Source organism: Petromyzon marinus, chromosome 34, assembly GCF_048934315.1.
Source record: "Petromyzon marinus isolate PM22_M1 ecotype Great Lakes invasive population chromosome 34, UKy_Petmar_22M1.pri1.0, whole genome shotgun sequence".
Classification (NCBI taxonomy): domain Eukaryota; kingdom Metazoa; phylum Chordata; class Hyperoartia; order Petromyzontiformes; family Petromyzontidae; genus Petromyzon; species Petromyzon marinus.
This window is the reverse complement of record NC_133700.1, coordinates 5,817,746-5,831,931: the sequence shown is the minus strand read 5'-3', so window position 1 is coordinate 5,831,931 and position 14,186 is coordinate 5,817,746. Positions and strand designations below refer to the sequence as shown.

General features: G+C 45.5%; 1 protein-coding gene across 9 annotated transcripts in view; it reads left to right on the top strand.

Annotated features, from left to right (window-relative positions):
* The window catches only part of UBR3 (ubiquitin protein ligase E3 component n-recognin 3), a 158,510-nt gene that overhangs the window by 61,587 nt on the left and 82,737 nt on the right, over window positions 1-14,186 (top strand). For all 9 annotated transcript variants that reach the window (XM_076071656.1, XM_076071662.1, XM_076071655.1 and 6 more), the window contains one exon: window positions 4,086-4,174. In XM_076071656.1, the coding sequence (XP_075927771.1) occupies window positions 4,086-4,174 (89 nt within the window). The remainder of the gene's footprint in view (window positions 1-4,085; window positions 4,175-14,186) is intronic.

Here is a 14,186-nt window from a genome sequence, read left to right as displayed (position 1 = left end):
ATCAATAGAATAAATGACAATATTAATACGCATTTCACGTCTTTAAACTGCCCGTCATTCTTAAACCCTCCCGTGCAGCATATCGGGTTACTCCTGTGTGTAGAAACCACGTACATTTAAATTATTATTGGCGACGTCACCTCCCTAAAAACACATTGCACTGGGAGAAATTAGAAATTGCCGTTGGCAGGCGCACTGGGCTTCCTTGTTTTTGAAATCGGATAGAACATTTTGTTGTTGGACGCAAGTTTGGGATGGCTTTTGCGATCTCAAAGAGCGTTCATCAAATTTTTAATAGGCCGTAAGTAATTTGCTGCTCACAGTCGTGGGCGACGGGGAAAATGAGGCGGCAGAAGATGGCAAAGCGGAACACTTACGCTCCCTTTAACCTGAAGGGATGACAAACCAATTATTATGATGCCATGTGTTTTGGCACGGATGGCAAGCGCCTAAAGAACACTTTGATTGCAGTGATTGATGATAATTAAGCGGCGTGTAGAAGGCGGCAGTGGCGGTGGCGGTGGTGATGGAGATAATTTTTAAGAGCCCGAGTGTACGGTGGCATTGCGGTGCAGTGCGGTTTGCAGCGGTGGATTTCCCCCCTCCACTCCCCCGTGTAGACGAGCTGTCTACGGCAAGTACTGCTAGCGATCACCTATTAAGGCCGGCCCGGTGCATGAGGGGGTGGTTTGGCCAGGACCACACCCGGCCGCTTTTGTCTCCCCTACTGCTCATGTTTACACACTGCAACAGGTACTGTACTCAGGGGAGGCCCAAGACCGCACACACACTTAACAATGTACCCATCCGCTTACAGGTACCGGTTCAGATAATCATCACTAGTTTTCACCGTGAGCTGCAGTTGAACTTGGGTCGCCGGGCTCGTAGCTCACCGCGCTAACCACCATCCCATCGCGCTCCCCACAAGCACACAAAGACAGAGGGACGCACGCCACTAAGACATCTGCAAAACGGCCGTGTTTTGGGCCACATGGAGCCAGACAAGACAAAGGGTAATCGCTGCACGTAGCCAGTCTCCAAGGCAACACTGGGAGAGCGAGAGAGAGACACGGAGAGATGGGGAGAGAGAGAGAGAGCGTTAGCGTACGTGATAGGCAGCCCAAGCCTTTTGGGATGGATCACGACAGGCTAACGGGGATGGGGAGAGAGAAAGAGAGAGACGGGGAGATAAGAGAGACGGAGAGACCAACCATCCGGCAAGACAGGAAAGGACAAACTGGAAGAGGTGAACTGCTCGATAGAGGAAAGTCGGTCACGTTCTGCAGGATGAGGAGCTACATTGGTAAATGGAGAAAAAAACACCTGGAAAAATGTCCTGATGCATTTTGCCACTGACATTCTTATGATAATTATCAATTAATTAAATTCACCTAAGTCAACCCACTGCTAGACGAATGGCTGCCAAATGCCCTGTCAGACATGTGAATTTATTATCCCTAATAAAGGTTTGCATAAATGTAATTGTGTCGTTAAACCCGCCACCACCCAACACAGCCAATTAGTAAGGTTTGTCACGTGAACAAAATGTGCCGATTCGTGACTAGTTCAGCACACCGGTGGTGTGTTGGAGAGAAAATCCACAACATTACAATCTAAACAGAACATGCCAATTCGTAACTAGTACGGCACACACCGGTGTGTCGGAGTGCAAATCCGCAACATTACTCTTTGGTTCTTTCGGTAAAGTCACGTAGGTGGAAATGAAACAAAATAAATCACGACGTTTCGGACGCAACGCAAGCGCCCGTCTTCAGGTGAAAATCGCGATAGCCGCGATGTCTGCTGCGAGCAGCACGACTTCTGCTGCCTTGTGAAGATTTTCGCCTGAAGACGGGCGCTTGTGATTGCGTCCGAAACGTCGTGATTTATTTTGTTTTATTTCTACCTCCGTGACTTTACCGAAAGAACCAAAGAGTATGGATTCCTGCTGTCACGAAAACTTCTAATCAAAATTCTTTACTACTTCAGCACAAAAGTATTTGATCCCCTGCTGATTTTGTACGTTTGACCCACTGACAAAGAAATGATCAGTCTATCATTTTTATGGTAGGTTTATTTGAACAGTGAGAGACAGAATAACAACAACAAAATCCAGAAAAACGCATGTTAAAAATGTGATAAATTGATTTGCATTTTAATGAGGGAAATAAGTATTTGACCCCTCTGCAAAACATGACTTAGTACTTGGTGGCAAAACCCTTGTAGGTAATCACAGAGGTCAGACGTTTCTTATATTTGGCCACCAGGTTTGCACACATCTCAGGAGGGATTTTGTCCCACTCCTCTTTGCAGATCTTCTCCAAGTCATTAAGGTTTCGAGGCTGACGTTTGGCAACTAGAACCTTCAGCTCCCTCCACAGATTTTCTATGGGATTAAGGTCTGGAGACTGGCTAGGCCACTCCAGGACCTTAATGTGCTTCTTCTTGAGCCACTCCTTTGTTGCCTTGGCCGTGTGTTTTGGGTCATTGTCATGCTGGAATACCCATCCACGACCCATTTTCAATGCCCTGGCTGAGGGAAGGAGGTTCTCACCCAATATTTGACGGTACATGGCCCCATCCATCGTCCCTTTGATGCGGTGAAGTTGTCCTGTCCCCTTAGCAGAAAAACACCCCCCAAGCATAATGTTTCCACCTCCATGTTTGGAGGTGGAAACATTATGTTCTTGGGGTCATAGGCAGCATTCCTCCTCCTCTAAACACGGCGAGTTGAGTTGATGCCAAAGAGCTCCATTTTGGTCTCATCTGACCACAACACTTTCACCCAGTTGTCCTCTGAATCATTCAGATGTTCATTGGCAAACTTCAGACGGGCATGTGTATGTGCTTTCTTGAGCAGGGGGACCTTGCGGGCACTGCAGGATTTCAGTCCTTCACGGCATAGTGTGTTACCAATTGTTTTCTTGGTGACTATGGTCCCAGCTGCCTTGAGATCATTGACAAGATCCTCCCGTGTAGTTCTGGGCTGATTCCTCACCGTTCTCGTGATCATTGCAACTCCACGAGGTGAGATCTTGCATGGAGCCCCAGGCCGAGGGAGATTGACAGTTCTTTTGTGTTTCTTCCATTTGCGAATAATCGCACCAACTGTTGTCACCTTTTCACCAAACTGCTTGGCAATGGTCTTGTAGCCCATTCCAGCCTTGTGTACATCTACAATCTTGTCCCTGACATCCTTGGAGAGATCTTTTGTCTTGGCCAAGGTGGAGAGTTTGGAATCTGATTGATTGATTGCTTCTGTGGACAGGTGTCTTTTATACAGGTAACAAGCTGAGATTAGGAGCACTCCCTTTAAGAGTGTGCTCCTGATCTCAGCTCGTTACCTGTATAAAAGACACCTGGGAGCCAGAAATCTTTCTGATTGAGAGGGGGTCAAATACTTATTTCCCTCATTAAAATGCAAATCGATTTATAACATTTTTGACATGCGTTTTTCTGGATTTTTTGTTGTTGTTATTCTGACTCTCACTGTTCAAAATCAGCAGGGGATCAAATATTTGTTTCCCTGACTGTACATTATGTATGTATATTCTTCCGTTTTTGGATGCAAAAATTGCAATACCTGTGATTGGCTGCTCACAGTTAATCAACATTGACATATAGTGCCCTGTATAGGCATGCAGTTAAACAGTGTATTACTTGGAAATACACTTTCAAGCAGCACTAAGCATGTAGCTATCAGAACGGTTAAAATTGTTGTATTCATCTCAATTTCAATAGATTATATGGTTAGTCTTGGCCAGTAGTAACTAGTTTTGCACAACACCACAATATTATCGAAATCAATCGATTGCCCTTGTTGCCACAGGTATTCTTCCACTGCCAACAGTTGTGTTTGGGAGTATTTGATATTTATTTTTAGTCTTATGCCGACCATTTGTCGCGTCTGACCAACATAGCATTTGCCACAGGAGCAAATGTCTAATTCACGTGTTTCTCTTTCTGCCTGTCAGTGTAATTTCACGTGGTCACCTCTCCATTCCTCTTTGTAGAAATCTCAGCTTTGCTCGATGGTGAATGAAGCTAAAGTGGGCATCTCTGTTGGTGTGTATGTTTTGATACAGACGCCGGCGGGCCAGAGAGAGACAACAGAAATTGCTGGCCGAGTTTGCCTCCCGACAGAAGAGCTTCATGGAAACGGCCATGGACATAGGTGAGTGACAACACCTGATCGTTAGAGCCGTGTCAAGGTGAGAAAGACCATCAAAAAGTTGAACGTTACTCCTCGTAAGGTTACATGTGAACATGAAGAAGTCATAACGTCAGTGTTCGAGGCTCATGGAGCCGTAATTAAGGTAATAATCGTTTGGAGAAGTCTCCAGCAACCGCTCTACACTGTTGCCTTGTTTATTAACGCTTTCCAATGAAGGTTGAAACTGTTTAGGCATTTGCTCCTTCTGCAGTGGGGTGGGACTAAAGTCCTTGTAAAGATAACTCAATATGACCAGACCTGTAGTATAAAGTAAAAATATATTTATGTTATTGAGTGCTGGACAAACCTTATGCCTCTTGAGTTTAATTGTATTTATTTTGGTTGTATTCTTGTTATTCACATTCTATTTCTCAAGTGGCACTGCCTCAGGGGAATGTAGGGCAGTTCATTTTGTTCGGCCCAGGAATGCATTGCTGGGTGGATAGTGCCATGTTCTCACGATCACAAACCTTCCCATAATGCAGTGTGCCAGAAATGTAAAAAAAAATACTTTTAATATTAATTTGCTTATTATAAATCAGTTTATTTGCAAATACTCCTTTGTTTATTGAAGGGTTTGTCTGTTACTCAATAGCTACTAGTATTACTATTCATATGCCAAATTCAAAACAGGTAATCAGAAAACATGTTTTTAATGTAATTTCCACCAGGCCCCATAGTGTTAAGTGGAGGCCCAATCCTTATTATTTACTGTCTCTCCAACATCTCTATATATGGGTTGTAAAGAAGGGTCATTGGTCAATATGTATTTCTATTAAATATTTTTTTGATTTTAAGGCCACACAATGTTATTGAGGAATGTGTTGAGTTTTTATTTCGCCAATTGTGCTTCTTTCACCACTGCCAATGCAGCATCACCAAACAATTGTGGAACGCGCCGGCTCCGTTCCACCGGTTTCTATGTAAATGAACCCCGTAGAATCGCCAACATTACTAACGGTGGGATAGTGAAGGGGGGGGGGGGGTGGGGGGGGGTGGCTCGCGTGAACCAGGCATTGAGCAATGGCTCCATCGATTCCACACTGAACGCTCAGAATGCATTGCTTTATCCCCCCCCCCCCCCAAACCAAGCCGCCGCTGCCTTCAAATCCGTGAGACTAACGTAGGCCGAGGTATCAATTACACGCTTTATATTCGGGCGAGATGGTGTGTGGTGGTGTCTGTTGCGGCGGTGGTGGCGGTGACGTCCGTACGAACCGGGTGGCCGCCGTTTTCGCCCTCGCGCATCGATTCCTCATTTCACCGCTTTAATGCGTCAGCCACCGGCTCATTAAAGAGGAGGATGGTGGTGGCCGTATATCCATCCGTGCGTCCGTCCGTGCATCCATCCGGGTGGCAGTAAGCAAGCGGGACGAATGGAGAACCTTGTGGCATGTTGTAATGGGGGAGTAGAAAGGGTGTAGTGGGTTTGTACATAGTAAAAGAGGTTTGTCTGTCCATCTGTACCTTGTCTGTCTGTGTCTCCTTTTTTTCCATGTGTCTGTCTATCTGTTCAGCTGTCCTTGAAGCTACGTTGTACTACACTTTTCATATTTTTTGTTCCATTGTCTTTGTCGATGATCACGTTTCTGATACGTATGTCATAGCGGGAAATGTGCGAGATGTGAGATGAATCTGCTAAAGCCAAAACTCACCACATTTGCCATTAACACTCACTTTCAACGTAAAAAAAAATACACGGCCCAACATTTCAGACAATGGCCCTTCTTTTAGGGTGTAGTGACTTTCGTGGACTCTGTAAATCCTGATTGTGGCAATCACAACATCATCGTCCCTCGGGTGCATCAAATGAGCACCATTGAAAGTCATCGGTCATCTTCCCATAGGTAGACGAAGTCCCACCATGGGAATGTGTGGTTTCCTCCACTAGCTTTGGCACGCCAATGGAGACGATCACCATTCCATGCTTGTTTGAGAAGGAGGACATGGATTCTAACAAGGTGTTTAATGCCGGCTTCGATTTGTCGATTATTATTGATTCATTGTTTTGGCCAGGTGTGGCTCCTTTCATAGAGTGAGCAGCTCATGATTGGAAATTTGCGAGTTAAAATCCTGATTGGGGGGGTGGGTGGGTTGACCCGGCCCATATCATCCATTTGAATTTGATCAATTCAGAACCAATTTGTTGGGAACTCAACAGTGGTTCTCCTATGGATAGACTCACCCCCACCATAGGCATGTGGAATTTCCACAACTACCTCAGGGCTGTATAAAGGAGATGAGAGGCAATGCCTCAATGCTCATTTGAGCAAGGGATCACTGTGGCTTTTGGCTTATTAATCCTTACGCTCACTTTACATGCGTTGAGTTGCATGTAACGAATTCACATCGCCATTAACATCAAAGTAAAAACATGATTCTTCAGTTGAAGCATGACTGAATAATGATTTGAATCTCCAGTGAGATGAATTGTTCTACCCATCATTGTGACGACCCATTGATGTGTTTCTGCAGTTGTAAGTGTCCGGTTCGGATCCCTGGAACTAACGGTGAGACTTTGCCAGCTCATGAATTTCCGGAAAGGATGTTTCTTCATCTCGTGATGTGATTGATAATACCAAAATTGAGATGTAACTTTTTGCGATGTAATTTCTGATACCAGCGCGCAATATATAATGGCACTTTCTGAAACAAAAAAAACAAGTTGTGAATTCACAGCTGCCGGTCCCCACATATCAAATTGCTTCATGTTTTTCCTTTCAAGGCTAAACCCAAGTATATATTTTTTTCACTTGGCACCTGAGAATCTGTCTTGTGGAAGCTGGTATTTTTTCAAGATCATTGCTTCTATCTTTTTGTTATCAGTTACATACTTTATTCTACTTTTCTTTGCTTCTTACTTTCTTACCACTTTAATATAAAAAAAAGATTTTCTTTCTGCAGCAGCCATTCTTCAGCACTCGCACAGTCTCTCAGTTTATACTCAAAACTCCGAAGCAGAAAATCACTCTATGGGGACGGGCATTGAACACCTGCTTGGCAGATCACTTGCATCACAGTGTTAAGTGACAGGTAAGAAAGTGTCTCCATTGGAACGGCACTCATCTCCAACGCTGCTCTTGAGCCAGTGGTGGAAATTCCACATTCCTGTGGCAGGGGGCCAATCCCTCCACGACACTATTTACTTCAACAATGTGGGAATAATTTAACCATAACCACGATTCAAACTTTAAACTTTCCATTGCGCAAGGCCAGTGCTCTGACCACATCACCTAGGCTGATATTATTAAGTGATGGTAAGAATCAACAAACATGCACTTAGCAGACAATACATGTATGCCATGTGCATCTAAGTGGAGTTGATTGAATGTTAACTCTGGTAATTGTATGTAGTCAATGTGGGAGACAGGACTGGCACCATCAAAACCTCCATCAACGGAGAAACTTTTAAATTATGAAGCCTAGCATTTGAACTTGAGCGGTCTCAGCAGTGCTGGCTTGGTGACTGACACGGCCATTATGAACACTCTTCCCCCCCCCCCTCTGAAGTGGTGCTCATTTTATACGACCTGGTGGCACTGTGGTAAGAGTGCTCAAATTTCGGTCGAAAGGCTGCAAGTTGAAATCCCATCCGGGGGGTTATTGTCTGCGGTTGATAAAATGAGAAGGACCTTGGAGAAAGTCAATATGCGGAATTTCTGCCACGAGCTCCCGGCAGCCCATGGGGGACGAGACCCGGCCCACGCTCATTTAAGCACGGAGGCATTTCAAACTTTTGACTTAAAAGAAAGCGCTAAGAAACCCCAGCCACCTCTCTTTTTAATGTTTATTTTATAAATGCGCCACGTAGTTAAGAGCTCATTTTAAACGCTTGCGTCTAAGTGAGAGCCAGGGCCCCGTGATTAACATTGGGCCCCGCGGGGCCGTTTAAGGGCAGCGAGCGGCATTAACTCTGCCTCCAGGGCCGGGCTGGCTTTCGCGTGTTCATTTTGCCGATCGTTTTTCGCCCCCTCGATGGGACCCTTAAGGGCGCGGATGATGGTTTCACTGTCCAATCAAATTAACTCGCCCGCCTCTCTCGGTTCTGAAGAGCCAGGACCTCGCCGTCGCTCGCCCTCATCCAAACCCTCGCGACGAGCCCAAGGGCAAAGGCACGGCAAGCTGGTTGCCAGTCTACGCCAGGCCATTAAGGGGGCCTACCTTTGGTTAGTCAATGTGCCGATTGGCCTCACACACCACCAATACTTTCCACCAGCATTCGTTTAACAAGTCTGACCCTGGTGCTGGGTATTTTCTCAAGCTGAGACCATCAAACTTGCTGTGCGCGACATCTTGGTTTAATAATGCTACTACGTAGGTTTTCGCAGTCGTGCTGTACAACTCTGCGCGCAATTGGGATTCTACACAGTCGCAGTCATTGCCCCCCTACTGTCCAGAGTTTGTGTGCTTTAACAAATTAGGCTGCATAATATTGGTCTCGAATGCCCCATAGGTTGATGGACCAAAAAGAAAATTGATTCATGTTCATAATGCTTATCACTGCTTCACCACTTCCCAAAATGCATACATTTGCACACATAAAGGCACGTGCACATACGCACATATAGAGGCACACACGGTCACACAAAGACATTTCTACAGGCAAAAGAGGAGATGTGGCCAGCACCATGTCCACCCACCCATGTCTCCCAAGTGATGATATTCGTACAATTCACCAAATGGTCACTTCAGGTTCAGTCTACCTAGGGGAGGCCCAGTAATACATTTCACAGACTTGCATGGCCATAAATGAAACCCAATCTCATACGCACACACAACATACACATGTACAGATCAACACACACACACTCACCGTCACAAGGACCGTTCGCAATAATGAATCTATTTTGCTGGCTGTCTCTTAAAAATGAACCAATAAATTTTTCAATTACGTTTATTCCATTTTCTTTTTATTATTATTTCTCGAGAAAGACCACAGAGAGCCGGGCTTCGGTCGGCTCTATGATGATTTACGGACGTTTGGTGGGCGAGAGTACGTGCATGTGTGGCAATAGCTAACGGCTGTCCGATTGAATCAAACATTCAGGAATAATCTTCATTCAAGTGATTGCTGTAAGAGACTTGTCTTTTATCCGACCCTGAAAACGATTTGGGCTGGTGGTGGTGCCGACTTTGGGAACCACAATGCACGATAAAAGCCACGGTGTTTTACTTCCCAATTTGGGACTTCACGTAGTTTGTTATTCATCCTGGCAGATAAAATGACTACTGTTTTGTTGGAATTCAGTCGCAGTTGTCTGAATGAACGCCACCATGGGAATGTGGGAATTGTGACCACTGGCCTCGAGATCGCTTGTCGAGATGACCGCCACCCCGTTGTTACACTCACGATGTCAATATCAATTTGTGTAAGAATCGATTCATTTTTTTATTTGTGTGTGGTTTAGACCACGACTGGTACGAGGAAACCTGTTGAGATTCAGCGGTCATAAGTTTATTTGAGCGCTCATAGGAATATCATGTCAGCCCCCCTCCCCTCCTTCAAGAGCTCCCCTGCCACGATACACTTAGCCAGCCAGCTGCTATGAGGTCCATAGTTCGACATCTTGGTTGAATAATACTACTACGTAGGTTTTCGCAGCTGTGCTGTATAACTCCATATGTAATTGGGATTATACACGGCAGCAATCATTGCCCCCTACTGGCAGACTAATGGCCCAAGTCAGTCTTGCAAATGGAATTATCCTGGTCTCTTGAGTTCTCATCTGGTGAAACAAAATCAACTTGAACTCTGACGTGTCTTCGGGCCTAACTGCAGCCGGCAGCTTTACACAGTCGCGGGAGAATGTGAGCTGCTTCGTTCAGTCCCTGAAGAAGCTCCCAGCACGTGGAGCAAAACTCCGACATAATGCCGATTAATGCGCGGTTCAACTCGAAGGCGCTTCCCAGTGTTGGTGGAATAATCGCATGGGGATGGGAGGCTGGGATTCAAACCCAGAAAATACGGCAGTGCTGGCTCAGTGGCTTTGACACGGGCATACTTACCAACCGCTATTCATCCGCTGCGCTAAATAAGATAAGGTTCCTGAAGGTTACGGAGGAGATAGAAAAAATCTACGCCGCCTTCCGTAATTACTTTAAAGATTTTTATTTTCTATTTTAGGCTTCATGATGGCTAGGCAGATATATTATAAAACATAAAAATCGACAGAAGGCCAAGAAAACCAGTGTTGTACGTCCTGAAATCTGCACACGCAACGGGTTCCTCTGGTGAACCGGCATGATTACTGCAAGGAGATTGAAAAGTTGGTAATATCATATTAAGTTTTTCACACACGCAGATGCTATTGATCCATACATATCCACCGTATAAATCTGAATCTTGAAAGCCTTCACTACAAGTGCGTGTCTACACAGACACCCCACAACTTTGACGCATTTACACGCAGCTACTTTCACCTTAAACTATCGGTGCACGCACACCAGAAAATAGTTTCAACACTTTGCTGTGAGCGAGCGCCTATGAAGACCGGTATAGCACACGAGGGGGTGGGTGGCCAGCACCACGCCCGGCCGCCTTTGTCTCCCAAGTGGCGAGTTTTACACATTGCACCAGGTACTCATTTGATACCAATTTGACTGAGGGGAGGCCCAGGACTGGTTCAAATATTCGCTGTCACTGTTATTGGTCGTGAGCGGGAATCAAACCTGAGTCACCGGGTTCGTAGTACAGTGCACTAACCACTGCGCTACTGCTCCCCCCTCAACACTATAAATACAAAAATAGACAAAGATCCCCTGTATAGCCTTAACAGACTGTTGGGGCAGGTGCTGTTACCGAGCACCTATGAAGACCGGCACGGCACACGAGGGGGTGGGTGGCGAGCACCACGCCCGACTGCCTTTGTTTCCACAGTGGCGATATTTACACTGTACCAGGTACTCATTTGAGGCTGAGTCTACCTAGGGGAGGCCCAGAACCCATTCAGATAATCGTCACTGGTGTTGGCCGTGAGCAGGAATCGAACTCGGGTCGCCGGGTTTCGTAGTGCAGCGCTAACCTCTACACTTCCGCTCCACACTATAAAGACACACAAATACACATTACATCACACTTTAACCATAACGACATAAATACTCATGCCCACCCACCACAACGGTACATCCATAAATATGCAACACAAGCCGCAGCTGCTCTCAGATACACACTTTTTAAGAGCATGCATACACCATAACTACGTACACATTGTCATCCTTTAAGCATTGGAGACTGTTGGGGCAAGTGCTGTTAACGAACAACCATGAAGGCCGGCGTGGCACTCGGAAGGAAAGGTGTGGTTAGAACCATCCAGACTGAGCAGTGTGTCTCCCTTGCAGTGTGGCTCAGGACAGGACAGGCTCAGATACAACCTGCTACTGATGTTCTCCAAAATGTAATAGAAAAGGCCCCAGTGTTAAGTGACTAAGATAACTGGGAAACTCACCACCCGCGCTCCCCGCTGTGCCACCTTGTTGTGTTCTGGCCACCAGGCACTCTCCTCGTTGTTAGTGACTTTCCTCCTCCAGCCTTTCTTTGTTTCTTCTATGAGCCTCCTGCACAGGCTGATTTTGTCACCTCTGGTACCGATCATCGACAGATCCAGTCAGCTCCACGTCGTCCTTTGCCACCACAACCTAACTCTTCTTTATCCCCTTATGTGACCAGTTACGCCCCTGCATGCAGGCTAATAGGAGCTTATCTTGGGTGTGTGGTGGAGGGACATGTGCGCTGTATGATCCAACCAAAGAACACACACACATCCCATGACTCATAAAATAACACATGCATCCAAATACACGCAATTATACGCACACACAGCCATACGCGCACCCAGCAACAATGGCATTCACCAATCAATGGTCAGGATGTCACCATGGCATTTGTGGCAGGCTAGGTGTGCTTTGAGGCCACGTGAAGCGTCGAAGACCTACTGATACACATTCACACCCATGCATCCCCCACACAAAGACAAAGATCCCCATGTAGCCTTAACAGACTTTTGGGGCAAGTGCTGTTAGCGAGCACATATGAAGGTCAGCATGGCACACGGGAGGGTGGCTGGCCAGCATCATGCCCAGCCACCTTTGTCTCCCCAGTGACGTTGTTTACACACCGCGCCAGGTACACACACTCATACAAACACTCATACCCACACACACATTTAACTCACACTCATCACGCAAGAGCAACTTTCAAGATGCATACAAAAATGCCACCTTACACTAAATAACTGCCATGCGGTGAGCAGAGTATTCCTAGTTGCCCGGAAAACTCCAAACACCATCCATAATGTATTGATACACCACACATTGCAGCACTCATCCCTCCTCCACTGAAACCCAGCATTAATCACAGCCTGCTGGCTCCCACACTTTGCACTGCAGTTGAGTTGGTAGAAGTCTCTGTATCTCTCGGTCTGGGGCTTGTGGATTAGCACTTACAGTGTCAAAGCAATGGGCTCGCACAATTGCGGGGCTAGGTTCAACAGTGGATAAAGGCCACCTGTGCTCTGTGCAGAGCATACTAAACGTTGCACCATCTTATCGAGTGTGAACAGACTTCGAAAGTAGTTCTGTGATGTCATCTTCTCGGGGACCGCTCTCCTACATGGGGCCGTGCACTGCTCACTGCGACACTTGAAAGTTTATTTGTCTCTACTTAACGTCGATATCACACCAGACATTATCCACGTTAAACTAAGTAAACCAAAAGGACAAATTAAGCAGTGTAATTGTTGTTTTTTGACATTTTCCCCACTTGGAGTAACTTTTTAGGTAGGCATGTAACAATTACGTCACCATGCGGCGCTCCGATATATTGTTACGATTCGGTGTCACGATTCGATTAAAGAATCGAGTAAAACATTTTTACATCAAGGTGGCTGCATGCGGCACTTGAATCAATTACATGCAAAATATACCAACATAAATGTTGTTAATTCTCACCACACACACATACAATTCAACACACATGTCTTGAACCGTAATAATCAATTTTCATCGGTGTTATTACTTGCAAAATATTACGTGCATACAAGTGTCATTTGTCTCCGATAACGGCCCTGATTGAGCGGTGGAAATTCCACATTCCCATGGCAAGTAGTAACCTCTCCGTAAGGCAACCACTGTTGACTTCCACTCAAAGGTGGCACTAATATTTTGTTTGAATAAAAATCATGTTTACTTATTTTATGGCATAATTTGTGCGCATTAGAATATTTATTGACACTAGAGGAATCAGATGAGCTATAAAGCTCTTTTTCACATGTCTAGCAGGGGCGGGTAAGAACGTTACAACAACAAACAATACAAAAAGATGATAGTGCAACGTACAAGAAAGGTAAACAAATCACGCAAACACATAAATAAAACTAAACCATCCTCATCCTAGCAGGCAAAACCCACTGAGGTATTAATTTATTTTTCAGAAGCTACCTGGCCACAAATGATTGCTCAACAAAGTAGCCCATCATTTGGACATTTATAGCACCAAACTGATCTAAATAATCTCAATGCATGTTTATAAATGTGGAAGGAAAAACTGGAGGACCCAGAGAAAAAAATCCACACGACCACAGGGAGGACATGCAAACTCCAAATATTACAGTTGTCAGGGTCGGGATCGAACCGCTGACCTCTGCATACCAGGCGAGGAAGATCACACCTCGCCATCATGGTGCCACTTTGATAAATAAATAAAGTATATTAGTTCGAATTGCATCATCAACTTAGATACAATTGCTGAGTGGGGACCACAGACAAAGTTGGAAGGCTGCCAGGTGGCCAATCGTCCGCCAACAATTGCCCAGGCATGAGAAATGCCATGATTTTGTAAGCACTTATATTCATGGCCGTGTGACCGTGGCTGTTGATAAGAGCGGTGAATTTAATCCGCGGTGCAGGAGCTGACCAGTTATTTACGTTTTATTTATGTCCTGCTGGTTTATATATATATTTGCTGTTATTAATGGTG